The 22011-nt window shown below is 37.2% G+C and overlaps 1 protein-coding gene and 1 long non-coding RNA gene across 11 annotated transcripts in view; one reads left to right on the forward strand and one right to left on the reverse strand.

Annotated features, from left to right (window-relative positions):
• The window catches only part of LRCH3 (leucine rich repeats and calponin homology domain containing 3), a 147772-nt gene that overhangs the window by 78258 nt on the left and 47503 nt on the right, over positions 1-22011 (forward strand). For 4 of the 10 annotated variants that reach the window (XR_009262123.1, XM_058731046.1, XM_058731042.1 and 1 more), the window contains exons 10-17: positions 33-109; positions 5977-6028; positions 6440-6589; positions 10183-10233; positions 11731-11784; positions 16063-16134; positions 20140-20188; positions 20690-20797. Coding sequence is in view for 9 of the 10 variants with exons in the window: in XM_058731046.1 (XP_058587029.1) it covers positions 33-109; positions 5977-6028; positions 6440-6589; positions 10183-10233; positions 11731-11784; positions 16063-16134; positions 20140-20188; positions 20690-20797 (613 nt within the window). In the remaining variant the exon portion in view is untranslated. The remainder of the gene's footprint in view (positions 1-32; positions 110-5976; positions 6029-6439; positions 6590-10182; positions 10234-11730; positions 11785-16062; positions 16135-20139; positions 20189-20689; positions 20798-22011) is intronic. The other 6 variants (XM_058731045.1, XM_058731049.1, XM_058731044.1 and 3 more) reach the window with 5 other exon arrangements.
• Positions 3683-9361, reverse strand: LOC131512417 (uncharacterized). Its single transcript, XR_009262125.1, has 2 exons — positions 9253-9361; positions 3683-4393 (listed from the first exon to the last, which is right to left on the reverse strand). It is a non-coding gene; the product is annotated as an uncharacterized LOC131512417 (long non-coding RNA).

Raw genomic sequence — 22011 nt, forward strand, 5'->3', positions numbered from 1 at the left:
TTAAATTGATTTATTTCTGCTCTTTTGCCTAGGGTTCACCCATAAAGCCAGTACCTCTGAGGGAGTTTCAAAAAACAGAAGACATGAGAAGATATTCACATCAAAACAGGTTTGAAAAAAACAGTTCTCTTCAATTGTTTCTGTCTTTAAAACTCATCAGTGAGAGCATGAAATGATTTTGGTTTTGCGCAGATTTGTGTATGATGAAGATACTTAGATACTGTGTGTTTTAGAAACCATGTATTCAGAGCCGAGTGACAGTGTGCTTTTTGCTCATGCAATAGAAAAAGAAGTAAAATTGATTTATTGATTCTAAATTCAGACTGCCTAAACCATTACTTGTACAATTATTTGATTTGAAGGTACTTAATAGCAGGGAGATTTTGTGGTGATGTCTGGATTTATGCACTAAGAGGGCTAAATAAATTTCAGGAGTCCTGAAAAAATTTTTTGCCTTAAACTTTTGGCTAGAAACAGGGAGCTAGACGGAGACAGCAATATGTATCCTCATTATATCTCAATTGAGATGATCGTTTCACTATGCTTAGTGCCTCACAGAATATTTCTAAAATTAACTTGACTGCTTAGAGCACTGCTGCTTATTCTTGAATTCCAAAGTTTCTTGCCAGACACTGTATCACAGTAGTTGAAAAATTCACAGCCTTTGGGTCTTTGCTTCCTCTATTTTGTATGAAGTTTTTTGTTTTTTTTTTTAACCACTTTGTGTTTGCTTGGTTTTTTTTGTAATTTTTTTATTTTTGAGAGAGAGAGAGAGACTGCAAGCCAGGGAGAGGGGTAGAGGGAGAGAAAGAGAGAGACAGACAGACACACACACACACACACAAAGAGAAAGAGAATCCCAAGCAGATTCCACACTCAGCTCAAAGCCCAATGTGGGGCTCAATCCCACAAACTGTGAGATTATGACCTGAGCCAAAATCAAGATTCAGACGCTTAACCAACTGAACTATCCAGGCACCCCTGTATGAAGTCTTAAAGTAGTAAACTTGACATACTTGTTCTTAAACAACAGTAAATCTCCTTTATGGAAAGTGTCATACCTAGTTCTTTACTTATACTTGATAGGATGTTAAAGTTGTTTTGGGAACTGAGATATAGATGGGTAGAAAATATGGGAGAATAGTGAAAGAAAGAAATCTCCTAATTGGCCTTTTATAGTCTCATAGGTTAGTTCATGGGGACTTAGTTAAATTTCATATCTTTTTTTTTTAATGTTTATTTATTTTGAGAGAGAGAGAGAGAGAGAGAGAGAGAGAGAGCGAGCTGTGAGTGCAGAGTCTGACATAGGTCTTGATCTCACCAACTGTGAGATCTTGGCCTGAGCCAAAATCAAGAGTCAGACACTTAACTGACTGAGCCATGCAGGTGCCCCTAAATTTCAAATCTTTGAAATTGAAATTTATCTCAGAAAGGCTTTTTATTTGCCTTGTGTCCTTATATTGAGGGTGTGGTATTTTGAGATTTCAGTTTCACACAGGGGTATCCTATTGTGTTTTTCCACTTTGATCGGGCCCACACTTCATCTCCTGTCCTTCTTACCTCCTGCATCTATCATAAGGAAGGCTCAAGATCTCTGGAATTTAGTAGAAACCCTCAAGGTGAAAGCCAGCTTTTTTTTTTTTCTCAGTTTCATTATGTATTAGTTTTTTAATGTTTATGCAACAAATTACCACAAATTTAGCAGCTTAAAATGTAGTAACTCAGTTCTGTGGAATAGCAGTCTGGGTAGGCTTGCCTTCATTCTCCACTTAGGGTCTGGCAAGCCAAAGCCAATGTACTGGGTGGCCTAGATTCTTACCTGGAGACACTGGGGGAGAACCCACTTGCAGGCTCATCCAGGTTGTTGGCAGAATTCAGTTCTAGTTATAAGACTGAGGTCCCTGTTGCTTTGCTGGCTGTCACTGGGACTCAGTTTTAGCTCCTGGAGTCCATCCAAGGTCCTTGATCCACAGCTCCCTCCATCTTCAAGTCAGCTTTGGCAAGCTGTTTTGAATCTATTTCTTATCACATTTTGAATCTCTTTGATTTCCCTTTTTGTCACATCCCACAAACTTTCCTGCCTTCTTTTTTTTTCCAGTTTTATTAAGAAATAATTGACATATGTCACTGTATATAAGGTGTACAGAGTGATGGTTTGATTTACATATATTGTGAAATGATTACAGTAGGTTTAGTTAATAGCTATCATCTCATAGATACAATAAAAAATAATTTGTTTTCACCTTGTGATGAGAACTCTTAGGGTTTACTCTCTTAACAACTGTCCTATGTATCAACAGCAGGGCTAACTGTAGTCATTATGTTGTATGTTACATCCCTAATTACTTATTTGTCTTATAGCTGACAGTTTGTGGCTTCGACCACCTCCCTCCAATGCCCCTCCCTCAGCCCTGCTCTCTTGTGCTTTTAAGGGTTCCTGTGATTACATTACTCCCACTTGGATAATCTTTCCATTTTAAGGTCAACCAGTTAGTACCCTTAATTTCATTTGCAGAGTCCTTTTTGACTTGTAACATATTTACTGGAGTAACACCAGGGGTGGAGATCATAGGAGCCAAAAATCTGTCTACTAACCTTAACCCAGAGTTCCTGTTTTTACTACTTTTTAGAAATTTTTGCTCTGCCAGTACTGAGGAATTCTTCGCTTATCTGAGCCTGTGCTTTCAGACCTAGTAGTTTTCCATTTATATTCACAGCCATCCACTAGCAAGTGACAAACCCTGGATTCGAACTCGGTCACAACTAATTCTAAAGTCCATGCCTTTAACTACGATACCATGTTGCTACTCCCAGACTCACTTGTGTCTCATTCTTTATTGGTTATATTCCAGCTAAATCTTACCCCACCAGCCCACTTTTCTCTAAACTTTTGACTAAGAATGTACTGACTAGGAGTGATAAAGGTTGGGAAAGATTAGTAAAAATTGAAGGAAGTTTTTTGCCCAGCTTCAGTTTTATTTTAAACCTTGCCTAAGGGAGTTATTGAGTAATTTATTCTGTACCTTTAAAAAATTATCGGGCACCTAGGTGGTCCAGTTGGTTAAGCGTCAGACTTCAACTCAGGTCATGATCTCGCGGTTCGCAGGTTGGAGACCCACGTTGGGCTCTGTGCTGACAGCTCAGAGCCTGGAGCCTGCTTCAGATCCTGTGTCTCCTTCTCTCTCTGCTCCTCCCCTGCTCGCACTCTGTCTCTCTCTCTCTCTCTCATAAATAAATAAACATTTAAAAAAAATTTTTTAAATTATAATTTATTCTGTCAAAACTTTTTTGGGGTAAAGTAAGAAATATGGCCAGACTCTTGAGGTTATATAAAACAATTTTTTTCAAAACATTTTTTTATGCATTAAAATTAAAAAAAAAAAAGAATTTTGTGAATTATTCAAAGATTTGGAACCAATATAAGAAAAGAAATGTGGAGGGGCGCCTGGGTGGCGCAGTCGGTTAAGCGTCTGACTTCAGCCAGGTCACGATCTCGCGGTCCGTGAGTTCGAGCCCCGCGTCAGGCTCTGGGCTGATGGCTCGGAGCCTGGAGCCTGTTTCCGATTCTGTGTCTCCCTCTCTCTCTGCCCCTCCCCCGTTCATGCTCTGTCTCTCTCTGTCCCAAAAATAAATAAATAAAAAAAAAAAAGAAATGTGGAAAGAAAGAGAACAGTAGTGTGACTTAAATTTTGCTTTTTTACATATTATATTTTTTAGTTTAGGAAAGTTTAGGGTAAGCCAGTGTTTCTCAATAGGTTGTAGTGGATATTTGAAAAATGTGTTTTTTTGTTGGGACTTGGTTGCCAAAGGTGTTACTGGCATTAAGACTAAACTACCTGTAATGTACAGGACAATCTTGTATAACAGAAAATTTATCCAAAATGTTGTGACACTGCTATTGAGAAACATACTCATAGATGAAAAGGTCAAACGTACAAATGAAGCAGCGTGGTGGCACCAAGGAGCACCCAAGCCATGAGGGGCCCATATTAGCAGCTGGTGATCAGCTTGAGGGAGCTGTCAGTTCTCAGACGTCTTCTTCGCTACCACTTTTATTCTCTCATATGCCATGCTTCATGCTCTGCCACCATCTTTAACTTTCACAGCTTAGTTTTGGCCATTGCAGGTCTTTTTTTTCTGTGTGTGTGTCCATATTGCTTTTAGATCTCTGTGCTCTTCACTTTCTCCTTCCTACATTCTGCCGCTGTAGAGTGGGGAGGTGTGGTATAGTATCAGCCACTAATCTCCAAGTCAGGTGGCTTGAATTCTCATCCGGGCTCTGCCTACAGTAACCATCACTAAACCTCTGAGGGCCTCAGATTTCTCCTTTGTAAAGTTAGTGGTTTGGACTCCATGATTTCTCAGGCCTCTCCAGTTCTCATAGGCTGCGTACCTAGAAGATGAGAGAGCAAACTACCATCAAGTCAGAGATAAGAATTCAAATCAGATAGATAAGGACTACTGGCTGCATCACCTTGGAAAAGTTACTTAACTTCCATTTCTCAGCTTCCCAAATACAGAGTGAAGATTCTAATAGTTCTTACTCCGTAAGATTGCATGAGGAGTAATTGAGAAACACTATGCATAAAGTACTTCACAGGGCATATGTAGGGCATGGTAGGAGCTCAAGGATTGTTCGTTTCTACGTTTGCATCTGAAAAATATTGTACAAAAAAATGACACGAATCATAGTTGATAAATGCAAAAGAAGTACTGACTACACATATACATCAAGAGGAAAAGTCCCATTGTAAAGAAAAAGATTCTAAAAAAGACCTTTTCTAAGAAGATCTCCATAGGTTGGAATCTATACAAAAGGCTTGAAGTAAGGAATTAACGTATAATAACTGAGGAGATCTTGCTGGAAAAAGATTCCATGGTGGGCATGTTTCTGAAATGGGATGAGAATCCTAAAAGCCACGTTGATGAATCTGTATTATTATTAGTTAGTAATAAGAAACTACTAGAGCTTTGAGGGATTTGGGGGACTTTTTTTTTTTTCCTTTTCTTGTGTAACACACCGATTGAATGCATTAAAATCAACCTGACAGGTGAGTAATCATAGTTTAAAATTTTAGGTGCTAAATGTCAAAAAGCGACTTACTCCCAACATTGTTAGTTCAGAGACACAAATGAGTAGCAGACACTTGAAACACTAAATCCAATTCAGGAAAAAAGATAAACACCAAATTGTAAGATTTAGCATTGGTAGAGGCACCTGGCTGGCTCAGTTGGTAGAACATGCAATTCCTGATCTCAGGGTTGTGAGTTTTGAGCCCCACTTTGGGTATAGAAATTACTTAAAAATAAATAAATAAATAAATAAATAAATAAATAAATAAATAAATAAATAAATAAAATCCTTGAAAAAAAGATTTAGCACTGATAACACTGAGAAGCAACTTTTACTGGTTTGGTTTTTTTTTAAGCAACAAATCAGGTTTCGTCTTTTTCTTAAAAATAAAAATCAACAGAATCTTTACTTTTGTTATTAAAATTGCTACCTAAGTTGAAGATGGGTGGAGGAGCGCAGGTACAGTGGCCAGGTTCTGCCATATTCCAGATTTTGGTTGATAAACTAACTTTGTATATAAAACGATCTCTATTTACATGTATCTTGTTTCAGCCATGGTAATGAAAAAGATAATAGCTATGTATGCTCTTAAGAAATGATGCTATTTGAAAAGTGATCTCAAATGTCTGGTCAGCACTGGCTGACATAGATTGTTGTTGACTCTCTGTAGCTTGATCAGTGATATCATCACATGAAATGTGAGTTGGCGACATCAGGTATTCCTGTAGCTTAATTTAATGACTTGGGCTCCGGTTTACAAAATGCAGTCAGTCTTTCATTGCTGACCAGTTTGCCTATTGATTAATAGAAAGCTACATTAACAATAAAATTTTACTTGTCTTTTATATACTGCCTGCCTTACCAAAGAATTTTCTCTTTCCTTTTTTTCTTTTTTGGGTCAGGGTTTCATCTGAGCCATCTTCTCTTATGTCACTGTCACCAAGTCACAGTCAGGTAAATTTGTTGTTGTTGTTGTTTTTCTGTTTTAGTTTTGATTTTTTTAAAACTAAAATGATTTTCTATTTTTATAATGCTTAAATTACCATTAATTGCCAGACATCTGTAAACTTTACTACCTGTCGTCTGTAAAATACAGTTAATGTAACATGTGAACCTGATACTTGCTAACGGTGCTTTTAGACCCTAGACAGAAAATAAATCTTTACTGACATGATGGCTTTATAGTGCAAATAAGAACACAGTGTGAAAAGATGGGAGATGATTAGCAGTACACACATTTAAAGAAATGCTAGGTGACTGCAAAGTAGAAATTGCTTGAGTAAGTAGTAGTTCCCTGAATTGATTAAGAATATTGATAAGTTAACCTTTAGCCCCACTTGCACATGCAAAATACTTTTGTTCCAGTTATCACATGCAGACTTGGAAATTCTTCGGAGAAGAGAACAATTAGTAGAGCGTACTCGGAGAGAGGCACAGCTTGCGGCCCTACAGTATGAGGAAGAGAAAATAAGGACCAAGCAAATTCAAAGAGATGCTGTCCTGGACTTTGTCAAGGTGAAATTTTGTCAAATTTCATTGAAATTCCTAAAGAGTTTTAGAAGTAAGTGCTTATTTGTTTTGCTGAGGCTGTCAGTGTTTGTCTTAATTAAAGTGTCAACTTTCTTTTTTCTCACTGTAAGGAATCTTGAGTATATAGCATAACTGTCTCCTGCTTGTGATTAGATGAATTGTCCTCCTGTAGGGTAGGCTGAGAAGTGATCATCTTGTACTTGAGACAGTAGTCTCTTCTGCTTAATTAGCCATCTATCTTTAGACATCTCACTTTACTCTCCACCTGCCATGTCTTCAGTCTGTTAACAAAGATCGATAAGATCATGAAAGTGCCAGTGCCATGTAAACCTAAAGTGCCATGCAGATGTGAACTATTGTTATCTGAGCCCATCTGACTTCCTCACTCTGGCGAGCACCAAAACTGTGTGAGGGTCACAGGCTTAATACTTTAGAATCATCTTTGATTCTTTCCTTTCTGTTCTCTCCACACCTACTCGGGTGGCAACCCCTATTAATACTTTTTCTTTCTTTTTTTGTTTTTTAAAAGTTTGCAGCCTCTACAGTTCATCTAAACCTAGTTCTTTTTTTTTTTTTTTTGCCTGTATCATTTAAAGTCTTTTTGTTTGGAAGTCACCTTGGATTTTTCTCTTCATAATAGTGATTTCTATTTTTGTTTGTTCAATATCTGTCTCTTCCATTTATCTGTAAATACCATGAAGACCAGGAGTGTATCTGTCTTGTTTATTTGCCGCTCCATCCCTAGATGTTAGCAGGTGTCAGCCCATAGTAAAGCTCAGTAAACATTTGTTAAAGGAATGATTGAATGAATGAATCATTCTTGGCCTCCAAAAACTTTCTCTCTTGTGTTTCAACTAGCCAAAGACCATTTTCTTTAAGTATCGTACACATGATAAAAATTCTCTTTTTTTCAAATGTATCAAGCCCATGATGATGATCTCTAAAGCTCAGAGAGGATGACAGTTTGCCTAGGTTAAATACTCACCTAGTTAGTGGCAGAGCAAGGGGTCTCAAGACAGGCTGAACAGAAAATGGAAGTAAGGTTGACCAAAAATGAAAAGTTTCTTTAAAGAAAAAAGAAGGCTGGCTCCAAACCCTCATCTGTGATCAGAATGCTATACTGACTGTCAGTAAATAATGATGGCTGACACATACTATATCCTAAGCACTATTCTGTGCATTCTACATTAACTCATTCATCTTTTAACTTGCCTTCTGTAGACATCACATAGCTAGTAAGAGATAATCACATTGTAGACAGTTTTGATTAAATGTCAAATAAGAGGGGCGCCTGGGTGGCGCAGTCGGTTAAGCGGCCGACTTCAGCCAGGTCACGATCTCGCGGTCTGTGAGTTCGAGCCCCGCGTCAGGCTCTGGGCTGATGGCTCGGAGCCTGGAGCCTGTTTCCGATTCTGTCTCCCTCTCTCTCTGCCCCTCCCCCGTTCATGCTCTGTCTCTGTCTGTCCCAAAAATAAATAAAAAACATTAAAAAAATTTAAAAAAAAATTAAAAAAAAAATTAAATGTCAAATAAGAGTTTGATCTTGATCTGTTAGGTAGAAGAGAACAGTTGTAAGTTCTTAAGCAGGAGAAAAACATGAGAGGAAAGATACTTCCTAAAAACTAATCTGCTTGTGTTTGAATCTGTTAGAAAGAGATGAGGAAAATGAAATAGTAATTGCAAGTCAGACTAGGGTGCAGAATGAAGGCATAACACCAGAAGATTTCTGAGGTTCCTAAGGAGAGGCAGTGTTACACAATGGTAAGAGCCCAGATATTTCTGAGGGCACTTGGGTGGCTCAGTCGGTTAAGCGTCTGACTCTTGATTTCAGCTCAGGTCATGCTCTCAGCGGTTCATGCGTTTGAGCCCCACGTCAGGTTCTGTGCACTGACAGTGCAGAGCCTGCTTGAGATTCTCTCCCTCTCTCCCTCCCCCTTCTTCTCCCCTGCTCGCTCTCTCTCTCTCTCTCTCTCTCTCAAAAATAAGTAAATAGGGACGGCCTGGATGGTTCAGTCAGTTAAGCATCCAACTCTTGGATTTTGGCTCAGGTCATGATCTCACAGTTCATGAGTTTGAGCCCCACATTGGGTTCTACACTGATGGTGTGGAGCTTGCTTGGGATTCTGTCTCTCCTCCTCTCTGCCCCTTGCCTGCTGTGCTCGCTGTCTTTCTCTCTCTCTCTCTCAAAATAAATAAACCTAAAAAAATAAGTAAATAAACTTAAAAAAAAAATCAGAAATGTGAATCTGAATCCAGCTTTGCTACTCATTATGTGCTTGGCTTTGGGAAAGTTACTGAATCATACTGTGCCTTTAGTTTCCTCATAGGTGTAGTATTTAACTATTAAATATTAACTATTTCAGAATTCTTATAGGTGCACCTAGTACTTCTAGTGTGCTGAGTGCTGCGCCCCCTACCACCGCAATGGATTTTATAAATTAGAGATTTTAAGAGAGGCATTATTATGTTTTATACATAGATGTAGTGAATGTTGAATAAATCATTGAAGAGGAGTAGGAAGATAAAGGAGATCCCAAAGCAAGATTTTGAGGCTAAAAGAAGAGTTTGAAAAGGAGTCTAGGTTTGTGGAAAGAATGTAGGATTTGGAGTCAGAAGATGTAGGGGCAGATCTCATTTATGCTACTTACAAATTTATGGACTTTGCACATGTCATATAACTTCTTTTGTCCCCAGTTCTTTTGTCTTTAAATGAATATGATTATGGGGGTGCCTGGGTAGCTCAGTCAGTTAAGCGTCTGACTTCAGCTCAGGTCATGATCTCACAGTTTATGAGTGCAAACCTCGCAATGGGCTCTGTGCTCACAGCTCAGAGCCTGGAGCCTGCTTCCGATTCTGTGTCTCCACCTCTCTCTCTCTGTCCCTCTCCTGCTCTCTCTCTCTCTGTCTCAAAAATAAATAAACATTTAAAAATTTTTAAAAAGAATATGATTATGATGTTTGTGTATCTTAGTAAAAAGAATCACTTGAGATAATGTATATAAGAATACATTGTAAAACACTGACTATACAGGTGGTATAATTATTATTTGACATAGTAATAGAAATTAGCAAATTGGGGAAAAGAGCCAGTTAATCTGGGAATTTATGGGTTTGTTTTTGAACATGTTGAACATGAGGTGACCATGGGTTTCCAAATAGAGAGTTTCCACAGGCAGTTGAAAACGCAAACCTGAAAATTGGCCGATGAGAGAAAGCTAAAGGTGTTAGCACTAGAGAAAGAGAGAATGAGTTCATTGAGAGAATATAGTGAGAGATCACTATTCTGATTGGGACTATGTTTGTTTGCATGTACATATAAAAAACATGCTTTTTGTATTTTTGTAGATGCTTATAGACATATGAAATACTGTCTGTTAGTTTATTGATCTTCCTTGTTTAAATTGTAAACTGTTTAAGGGAAAGGGTGACATCTTCCGACCAGTAAATCTGGCAAAGTGCTGCACACAAGAGAGACAGAAATTAATGTGGGTGATTATTTTGGTAAATAGAATTTATCATTTCCAGTGTTCCAGATTCTAACCAACTTCCCTCTTTTGGGGGGTCTTGGGGATATATAGCACAAAGCATCACAAAGTCCACAAAAACAGCAATCCCCCTTAGATGGTGAGGTAAGTCTATATAACCACCTTTCCTTTGGAATTTTTTATTACAATGGAAATGAAATGTTTGCATGTGATTATCATGTGTTTTCAGTGATCAAAATATTGCCATTTTCCTTTTCTCCTCACAAAATTCTACTTACTCAGGAGAAGAAGACACGGGCCAGGGAGTTTATCCAAGTTTATAGACCAAGGATTTTTTAGTCTGTATGAATCCATGTGGAGGTTATTTCTTTCTTTCTTCCATCCCCACTAGAAGTATCTTCTTCATCCATTTTCAAACCATACTGTGTAGTGAGAAGTAGTCCTGGGAGCTCTATCTGGCACCGGTACGTGGTATTGGTATTGAACAAAAAGATACCACATACATCTCAGCTCCAGGGCTCATTTCCTGAGTGTGTGTGTTATTGATTACACGGTGTACACAGTAGTTTTATAATATTAAATAGTACATTTTCATTACAAGTTAACATGTAAAATTAATTGCTTAACCTTTTTTAAAATATACCTATTTTGATCTGTTAAAATGAAACTTATTAAATAAGTATTTGTATTGTAGTCGGTTTTTAAAGCCATTTTTCTTTATATTTTGCCTTCTCATGTTTTCAGTTTATGATCACCGCTTCCTTAAAAATGCTTAAAGGCATTGTTTCATGTGAATTTTGAATCTGTTTTCTGTAAAATAAATTACGTGAAAACCTAACACACAGGGTTTGACAAGCATTAAGTTTCACCATAGAGTTTTTAAAGCACAAGTGATTCTGGGATGTAAAATGCATTGTTTGAAATGTTTTAAATGATCCATTATAAGGTTTTTTTTCCTTATTGACTAGACACACGATTGCTACTTCTTGTTTATCTCAGAATTTAGGCATTGTTCTTATACCTGAAAGATTCACTCAGCCTTTTCAGTCATCTTTTGCTCACATGGTAATAATAAAGGAACAAACCTTTAACAAAGTTTTATAAGTTAATAACCTTTTCTTACCCCAAATTTCCTTCTTAATGGTCATTCTGGAGAAATTCATTATTTAAAAATTAAAGCTTCTCAGGAAAATATGGTGTGCAATTTTTAAATTTCTAGTTGTCCTCTTGTCTGAGAAAGGTAATGAAGAGATGCATAGACTAGAAATCATGACTCTTGGGTTTATTGTTTTAATTTGTGACTGACTCACTAAATGACCACAAATTCTTTGTTACTGCTATGCCTATACTTCAGCTTTCTCTTCTGTGAATAGAGAATAATCCCTGTTCCCTCCTTGCTTTAGTCAGTTTTTAAGCAATCAGATCATATTTGGAATTAAGCTGTTTGGAAGAAAATCATTACTCAGAATCAATTTATTAGCTTTTATGATACATGAATTCAAAATGATTGTGAATGCAATCCTATATGTTAGCATCTTCATTATGTCTTAATATACCTCTTTGCTTGTGTTATTTGTGAAATATGTCACGTGTGTGCATCGTTTGTTTTTGACATTGCTTCCTTTCTCTCTGCCTCTCCAGTGTCCCTTCCCATCCAGAAGGTCTCAGCACACTGATGATAGTGCCTTGTTAGTGGTAAGAGCCTTGCACAAAACGGAGTTATATATTGTTATATCTAGAGTTTGGAGAATAGTAATTATACTTTTCATTCAGAAATTATCTACGTACCATAAAACATGATGAGCGTCATTACTAAATACTTTATAAATAGCTAGAACTGTTTCCCTGCTTTACTGTTCATGACTTACCAGCATTCCAGTGTTCTGCAGCTATGATTCAAATACCTTTGTTAGTGTTTCCAGAAGTAAAACATTTCACACTGCAAACCATATTGGCTTTGGATGTGGGTTGGGAGGAGAGGGCACATTACTTTTTTAGACATCATTTCTAATTCTAGGTGCACTTATTTTATTAATCATTAATTTGGCCCATGAGTCACCTGTGTGTTAAATGGATTTCTTTCCTGAATGACACTAATTACACAACTGTGTATTTGCCATCCTATTTTATTGTCTATTTTAAGCTACTGAAAATCCCAAACTTTTCAAAAATACTTACATCTCAAGATTATCCCTCTATGCCCATTTTTTAAACTTTGGGAAACTAACTCGGAATGTTATCTACTGATCGTTTTTTAACACCAGTTTACTTTTATTGCCTGTTTCTTCAGCAGAAAATGAGTATAACATAAGAGCAGTATTAAAAAATCTTATTTTTGTCAGCCTTGCAAGAGAATTCTAACATTCACATAATTGCTTTCCCCATCATGTTTTATGATATTTTTTATAGTAGTATTGAAAACTAGCAGTTCAAAAGTCTGTGTGTAGCAATTCCTGTCTCATGTGCTGGTAACTGCCGCCCTTGTACATACTCCTGCGTGAAGTGCATACTTCAGCAGGAGGTCCTTCTTACATAAACGTCCATTGTCAAAATTTCTGTATGTTCTGCAGTTATCGTTTCCTTTGAGATGGATAAAGCACATTTTAATTGGGCAGTCTTACAGGTAAATAAAACCACCACCTTCTGGAGTTTTTGTGGAAATTAGTTGATATGAGAAGCAAATGATTTAAATTAATGGACAAAAATACTGAGAGCCTGTGATGATCCAGACACTTTACCAGAATTATCTCATTTATTCCTCACAGCGATCTTAAAAGTTAAGGTTAAACTGATCACCATCTTACAAATGATTACTGAGGCACAGATATTTTGTCCAGAATGAGATTTGTCCAAGGTCACATAGCTAGTAAGTGCAAGATTGGGTTCAAATCCAGATCTGGCTGACTTGAGAACCTACTATTTATTAAGCACCATGGTGTATTGCCTCTCACACTATAATGGAAAGCAATTTAGGAGACTGAAGATGAGATTTAATAATGTATAGGAAGTGACATAAGTCTGAGTGGCCACACTTCTTTGTCAAGGAAAAAGTGGAATTTGGAAAAACAGATCCCCTTGGTGTGAAATTTGAAATGGCTTTCAGCCATTTTCAAAACACATACCCTTGTATTTTACTTATCAGTATTCATGTTTGACCTAAATGAGATGGCCTTTAAAAGGACAGTGTCTCACATATTTTTGTATGCCAAGTAGTATCCAACACTTTGCAGAAAAGAAAGAGTCGTATTTTGCAGAAAGAGTCGTATTTTTAAATCATACCTCTGCTTTTCTCAAGACTTCTCTTCAGTAACTTCATATGGTAGAATAAAGTCCTTCTTAACACAGCCTGCAAGCCCCTGCATACTCTCTGTCATCTCTGGGCTCAGGGCTCATTCTGCACCAGCATTTTTTCAGCTTTTCAAATACAGCAAGCCTGTTTCTACCTCACAACCTTTTGCACATGCTGTTTCCCTCAGCATGGAATGCCTCTCCTTCCCTGTATATACTCCTTGGTTAATTTCTACTCATCTATCAGGTATCTGCTTAAATGTTAGATCTTTAAAAATGACTCTTCTGCAGCCTACAACCCCCAAATCAAATTTGTCTCCACAGTTATTTTTTCTCTTCATAGTTCATTTAGGTGGATGTTTATTGTTTTAGGTCTCTTCCCTATTAGACTACCAGACTCTAAACTTCATGGGCACAGGGATAATCTCTGTTGCATTTACCTATGTATACTCAGTTCCTGTCATCGTTCCTGGGATATATTAAGTGCTCAATAAATATTTCCTGAATGAACGCATAAATGCTATGCATCTGAAATTTCTCATTAAACTGTTTCATGATGAAAAGGTCTGATGATGTACAGCAAGGTGTAAATGTTGGATTTCATTTAAAGACCTTGAAATACAAGATCTGAAATAAGTATTAGTGATGTTTAATATCCATGACACTAACATGCTCTTAGGGCTGCCCTCCAGGCTTCTGTTGTTTTCATCTATATCCAATCTGCATCTGTATCTCATCTCTAGAAACTAGAGAGTATCTAGGTTCATTTCGCATCCTCTTCTTTTCCACTTTTTTTGTCCTCCTTTGCCAAAATAGTGGCTTTTAGCCTTTTTATGTTTGAGATTGACAGTAATTTCTGTACATTTGGTTATAAGGAGGCCCAGGAAAACTGAAGAGGTGACGATATGACTGTTGTCACAATCTTGTTCTTTGGTATATTTCCTTTGATAGATTAGGTTACAATGTTACTTTAAAAAAATTTTTTTTGCCCACCCTCCCCAAAAAGAAACATTGCTATCTATCAACTGTCATTAAAAATTGTTGTATTCATTTTATTGATCATCTACACATGTTTTTCTAAACACCCACATGTGCTTAATAAGGTCAATTGTTCCCTGATTCACATATTTGTGATCCTAGTTTAAATTTTTAAAAGTTATTTAACGTATAAAGATTTCAATATATTTAAGACTGACTGGCATTTTGTTGTTGTAATAGGTCCAATCTTATCCAGTGCCCTTTGTGATGAAAGTCCTGTCTTCTCTGATTTCCACTCTTTACCAAATTAAAGAATTGTCATGCTTTGGGTTTTATCTGTAATCATAATTCTGTACAATAGATTCTAACACTTACTGTCTCTAATTATACCTTTAATATACTTGACAGATACATCTAATATTTCTAGTTGTATGTAGGTTGGTGAACGGATAAAGGATTCAAAGAAAAGGAAAATTCCTCTTACACTCATGTAGGTCATTTGGACATAGAGGCAGAAATGAAATGCTGGTTCATCTGCAAGGCATGACACAGAATCCTCATTCCTCTGTTTTTTCACATCAGAGCTGGTATATGGAATTATAATAACTCTAATTTGGATCAGTGTTGAAAAAATAGTGTCTTTACTCATGCCAGTTCTGCTCAGTTAAAATGAGCTCTTTGACTGGATTTGTTTCCCCATAAGAGGAATAGCACAAGTCTTGGTAGTTTCTAAGGCAATTTTGCTCAACAATTTTGATGTTCTTAGTTTTAGTTCTATTTAAAATCACTTTTAATAAATCATGCCTGCCCTTTTTTTGGTTGTCAAACTATCATTTATCAAAATATTTTCCTTTGTAGTTCTTAACTAGCTGAACATTCCACTGTTCCACTGTTGATGTCATCTATGATGTCATGAGGGTGGTGGCCATCAACATTGCAGCCCACAGATTGAGCAGTCCCCGGGATCTCTTTATGGTTCCAGAGAGTTCTCTAGCTAAAGATCAGTGCCACATCCGTCAGGCAGCATTGACAATCTCATAGAAAATGATGGTTCCACTGTGCTTAACGTTGTTCTGCTTTGTGTCTCTTGGTGGTTCCTTGAGAGCTTTGATAATCAGGGCAGAAGCAGAAGGCACCACTTCAATATGAGCCCGTCTGTTCTGAATGAATGGTCAGTTTCACTGTAATCCTGAGACCCTTCCAATCACCAGTTGCCTTGGCAATGTCATCACCAACCTTTTTGGAGACAAACCCAGGGGGCTGATCTTGGGGGCTAGGGCAAATGTGGCACTGACGTCCCCACCAGTGCACCTCAGGTGTATGGCTTTGATGTCACTGGGGTCAAATTTAGGCAGCATAATGGAGGCAGCTGGTGTTGGATGAACCTGGATTTGAGATGACCAAAGACAGTTGCACCTTGGCCTCCTCCAAGCCGAAAGCCAAAAGCCCTTTCATTTCTTGGTTAATGTGGTATGAAGTATTGAAATAGTTTGAATTATACAGATGGGAAAACTGTTTTATAAGTTAGGAGTTTTTTTCCCCCTAGTATTCCTTCTGCCCTATCAATATTTTAGTAAACCGTTTGAAAGTTTGTCCATGACCTTTCCTTTTCTAATTTCATTGACCTGATCTGCCTGCCTGCCTGACATTTTGCTAACATAAATGCTGCCTTTTGTTTGTTTCTTCCCTTTCTCTTTTAAAATTTAGTCGCTGTCAGGGTTGAATCAAGTGGGCTGTGCAGTTACCCTGCCTCATTCTTCTGCCTTCATGCTTCTTAAGGTATCTCTTGTTACCGTAATACCCAGGAACTTGAAATTTTCCAATAGAATGGTCCAACAGCAGTGTGAAATCTAGGATTGCATGAAATATACATAAGCTTATAAAACTATTTGAATTTAACATTAATTTTACTTGAAATTTTTGGAAGATTTACCATACTAGAAATACAGAGCCTGCGTTAATTCTTTATATTGAAATTCTGTTTGATATGCTGTTCTGATTTTCCTACCAAAGGTTATTTTTTTTGTCATGAGTTATTTTACTTTGGCTGATAAATAATATAAAGTTAACTCTGTTTTCTAATGTGCATTTAAAATAATTTCAGTCCCAGTCCCCAAAAGTGTCACTGCTAAAACCTTCTTCTAGTAGAGGTCAACAAGCTATGGCCTGTAGGCCACATTTTTTGGAAATAGATTTATTGGCACACAGCCACTACCATTTGTTCATATACTGTCTATGGCTGCTTTTGAGCTTAATAACAGAGTTGGAATATGGCCTGCAACCCTGTGGTATTTTATTTTTTGAAGGCCTCTAGGAATGGTGATTCCATATTTGTTAATCATATGATATATAAGAAATTATTAATAATCTTCCCTGTTAGAAGGTTCTCCCCTTGTCTGACTTAGATCCACACCCTGTGGCTTACACTTACTTCTCTTCTTTCCAGAGTAGAGATTTTCTAGTTATTTAGCAGTCTTTAAAAAAGAATCTTTATATTTGAAAACTATTATGATGCTGCCCTTGTCTTCTCCCTAAATAAACTCTGGTTGTTTTATGTGCCTTTCCCAGTCTGTTAATCCTTTTGAGCTTTCTCAAGTTCTCTGCCTTCCATTTTGGCTCCACAGCCCCCAAGTAGAAATATAGCCCTTATTAGAGCCTACCTGGCACTGAGCATGAAACAAGGTTTTTCACATCTTATTCTAAGCGTTGGGTTGGCTTTTCTCATTTCAGTATCCATTTTGGTCAGTAGCCACTGTAATTCTCAAATGTTTCAGTTATACTCCTAAATGATAATTAATTTCCATATCTTGTATCTTTGAACATTTTTAATTATCTGATTTACCACAATACTTTCAAATTCTTGCATCATGTTCTTCTAAGTGCTGGCCCCAACTTTGTATCATCTGTAAGCCTGATAAACCTCTTTAGTCGGTATTGAAGATGCTACACATACCTGGATGACTTTTGAAAAACCTTTATAATTCTCATCTCTGTTAACTCTTTGCTAGCCTTTCTCAGCTAGGTTCCTCATTTGAATGACAACCCAGAAAATTGAGGGATTGTTCTCAAAGTTCTCTCAAGGAAGGTATATTACTAGTATAGGAGATATATAGGAGAGAAGTTAATTCATTACACTCAGTGGATACCTTAGGGCATTGGGGCTTATTCTCTCCCAGAATCATAGTTGAAAAGGCCAAATCTGAACGTGCCAACCCTTGTATGGTAAGTTTAACTTTCTGTCAGACATGCTGTAGTATAAATGATTAGTTTAAAAAGACTTACCCTTTATTTTTTGGCATCCTTGTTACTATACAGCTGATATATATTTATATGTATTTAGCCATGGGTTTACTTCTTTTGTTGCTTAACCAGGCAAAAAAAAGTTGAGTTCCTGTCAATTTCTGTTTTTTTGCTCCAGTTCTGCAAGAGTTCTCAAATAGAGTCAGTGGCCTCCGAGTAATTTGAACTAATAATCTTCATACCCTAGAATGCAAGTCACTTAGATTTCTAGTTTCAATAAAAGTACATTTTAAAAATCACCATTTTACAAGTTGCCTCTATTCTGGCTTTGTTTTTCTTTACACACAGCTGTGTATTACCTTTTTGATGTTTCTAGAGGTGGAGAAATTTGTTGCCATTCAGTGCAGTTTGCTTCACTTTTTCCTTCTCGTCTAATAGAGTTGCCTGTTAGCTTAATTCTTTTTTGCAATATTAAATTTCTAGCCTAACTCCTATTAGTCTTTTTAAATTAAAAAATGTATATTTTCCCTCTATATCTGGAATAATCTCTACTGTTTATGTTTTCCTGTTTGTACCATTGACCCTTGACTAGGTCTCTGTTGGGCTAACTAGTTTTCTCCTTTCTGTCTCATATTTCTTGAAAATAAGGATATTCTTTTTTGTTTCCTTGCAAAGATATCGTTTTCGCCTCATTTTCTTGTTCGTTCTTTTTATTAGTTCTTGCCGCTCTTATTATATCTTTTTTTTGTTGTTCTTATTTTAACTTTTTTTTTTTTTTTTTTATTTACTTTTGGGACAGAGAGAGACAGAGCATGAACGGGGGAGGGGCAGAGAGAGAGGGAGACACAGAATCGGAAACAGGCTCCAGGCTCCGAGCCATCAGCCCAGAGCCTGACGCGGGGCTCGAACTCACGGACCGCGAGATCGTGACCTGGCTGAAGTCGGACGCTTAACCGACTGCGCCACCCAGGCGCCCCTGTTGTTCTTATTTTAAATTTGTTATTTAAATTTTCATTTCTTTTCAACATCCTAAACTTAGCATATTTGCATCTATAAGCTTGATGAACATAATCTTTTTTCACTAATGAAGATGTAATACATTGCTTCACTCAACAGCTTGGCTTACTTTATAAATTTTCAGCCAAAGAGTATCAAATCAAGGAACTGTTACCATGAAATTGTCTTCCAGATCAGTCCAAGAATCTTCTCAACAGCATGACTTCTGTGTATGTGTGTATATATGCATGAATGTTAACAAATTCCCTATCATAATTAATTTTTTCTGCCCAGCTCCCAACTAGAGAGAACAGATTTCTGAAAATATTAAAACCAAAAGGGAGAAAAAAGCATGGGAGCAGATGTATGTACCTCTGTGTTTTAAAATCATGGGGCGCCTGGGTGGCTCAGTCGGTTGAGCATCCGACTTCAGCTCAGGTCACGATCTCACGGTTCGTGAGTTCGAGCCCCGCATCAGGCTCTGGGCTGATGGCTCAGAGCCTGGAGCCTGCTTCCGATTCTGTGTCTCCCTCTCTCTCTGCCCCTCCCCCATTCATGCTCTCTCTCTGTCTCAAAAATAAATAAACATTAAAAAAGAATTAAAAAAAAAAAAATCATTCGGTTAGGGGCACTTGGGTGGCTCAGTCAGTTAAGTGTCTGATTGCGGCTGAGGTCATGATCTCGCAGTTCACGAGTTTGAGCCCCACATCAGGCTCAGTGCTGACAGCTCAGAGCTTGGAGCCTGCTTTGGATTCTGTGTCTCCCTCTCTCTCTGCCCCTCCCCTGTTCTCTCTCTCAAAAGTAAATAAACATTAAAAAATTAAATAAAGTTATAATATGTTTAATTTATTGGGCCTAGATGTTGAGGCCTTGAATATTGTTACTCTAACCTTTCTTGATTCTACTCCTCTGCCAAGTCTTCAGTGTCTTTAACCCATCCAACCAACACTTCTTTTTAAATGAGCTTAATTACATTTCTCTTTTTTTAGATAAACTTTATACATGTTAAGCTAGCTCTTCCCCCTTTTTATAGTTCTCTTTGGTCAATGAAGTAAAAATATCTTGGACTTAAATGTTAGTCTGGAAATACAGCTATCTATCTTTAAACACTTTATTTCCTAACAGAAATGAAGAAATCTTCATCATTTTTTTTAATACATTAAATTTTACTCTCCAGAGGTGGAGAAATATACTTTAGAAACTATACCAGAAAATGAAATTATAAAATGAAATTATTCTCCCCTATACATTTCCCAATGAAATTTTCTGCCTTAGGATGATCACTTTTCATAGTCATAGGAAAGACCTATTATATAATAGAACTATCTTTAGAGAATGCATTATATAAACTTTTCATGTTACAGAAGTAAGTAAAAAGTTTGGCCTTAAAAAAAATGTACAAAATCAACCCTTACTCCAAATTCTCATTTCTAGACTTAATTTTAAAAGAGACTTGCATGATTTTTTCTTTTATCCCAAAGTAATCATAAATGTGGAAAGTAGCTCTTCTTGAGTAATAATTATTGATATATCTCCATTTCTCTACAGAACGATGACAGATCTAATACCATATCAAGTTCACCTACAACAGAAACAGGTAATAATAGACACAAAGGTACAATTAACCACATCAAGAGTAATTCTTTACCAGGATTTTCCTGATAAATTACCTCTCTCAGAGAACTGTGACTTCCATTTCTGAGATGAGAAATCAGACCCACAATTGGGAACTTCCTGCACATTTTCCATTTTTTAATTCAACTGGTTGGTCACCTCTTCAAGCATTTGATATGAACAAATGAACATGAGCTAGCAGGGCTATAGGTTTGCAAGAGAATCTATTCAATATATTAACACTCATTCTGCCTTTATTAACATACCAAAAATAGCATGACAATTAAAACTGCAAACAGCCTTCCTGATTTCAAGGTTACTTTTCTGTACTAGATTTTATATTAATAAACAAAATTACCACTTTATATCATTATCATGTTTAATTTGATCTTTATGTCATTTATTGAACTTGTGACATGTGTCTGTTATATTTAATTTTTTTCCATCTCCTTTAATCTTATTTTGCTTTTCCATGCTGATGTAGTTCATCATTCCCCTGCATATTCTTTTCCTGCTGCTATTCAGAGAAACCAGGCCCAGCGCCCTGAAAGCTTCCTTTACCGAGCAGCTGTCAGGGCAGAAGCAAATAAAGGTAGGTCATAGTGACTAAGAAGGGGGGGGTGGGTGTGTTATATAATGACAGTAACTTGTATGCTTTTATTTTATTATTTTTTCAATGTTTATTTACTTTTGAGAGAGAGAGAGAGAGAGAGAGAGAGACAAAGCATGAGCAGGGGAGGAGGGGCAGAGAGAGGGAGACACAATCTAAAGCAGGCTCCAGGCTCTGAGCTGTCGGCACTGAGCCTGATGCAGAGCTTGAACCCATGAACCGTGAGATCATGACCTGAACTGAAGTTGGACGCTTAACCAACTGAGCCAACCAGGCACCCCTATGCTTGCTGTATGCTTTTAAACTTCTACCCTGAGACGTCACTTTGGCAAAAGCTTTAAACTTTGATCTCACTAACATTAAAGCAGGAGAATCTTTGGGCCTCCTGGGTGGCTCAGTCAGTTAAGTGTCCAACTTTGGCTCACATCATGATGTATCTCATGGTTCATGAGTTTGAGCCCCGCATCAGGCTCTGTGCTGACAGCTCAGAGCCTGGAGCCTGCTTCAGATTCTGTGTCTCCCTCTTTCTCTGCCCTCCCCCTGCTTGCTCTCTGTTTCTCTCTGTCTCTCTCTCTCTCTCTCTCTCTCTCTCTCTCAAAAATAAACATTAAAAAAAAAAAAAAAGGCAGGAGAATCTTGTTTCAATTTAACTAGGGTTTCTTAGCACTACCCAAAGGAGGTTATAGGTTGGAACAAATAAAACACTCTTTCAGGCTTTAGGGAATATTCCTTCTCTCTGTAATGAGCTCTTTTTCAGATTTTTCTATTGATAAAAGCTATTTTATGTGTTCCTAAAGAAATGAATCAGTAATTCTTTTTTTTTTAAATCTACTTTTTAGTTTTTTAGTTAATATACATCTGCCTGGCCTCCAAAGAAGTTACCTGGAAGTAGAAACAAACATTTCAAATAAAAAATAACAACTTTGAGTGTAACTGATAGATGCCCTCACAGATTTAAAATCAAACCAGAGACACACTGCATATAGGATTGTAAACTAGTATGGAAAACTGTTTCCATTATCTAATAATACTGAACACTTGTATGTCCTATCACCAGCAGTTTGCTTTCCGAAATGTGTAAGCATATATACCCCAAGATACTTACAAAAATATTTATAGCAACATTATTTATTCATGATAGCCCCAAACAGAATGTCCATGACTGATACAATGGGTAAAAAATTGTGGTGTGTTTG

Source organism: Neofelis nebulosa, chromosome 5 (genome assembly GCF_028018385.1).
Source record: "Neofelis nebulosa isolate mNeoNeb1 chromosome 5, mNeoNeb1.pri, whole genome shotgun sequence".
Taxonomy (NCBI): domain Eukaryota; kingdom Metazoa; phylum Chordata; class Mammalia; order Carnivora; family Felidae; genus Neofelis; species Neofelis nebulosa.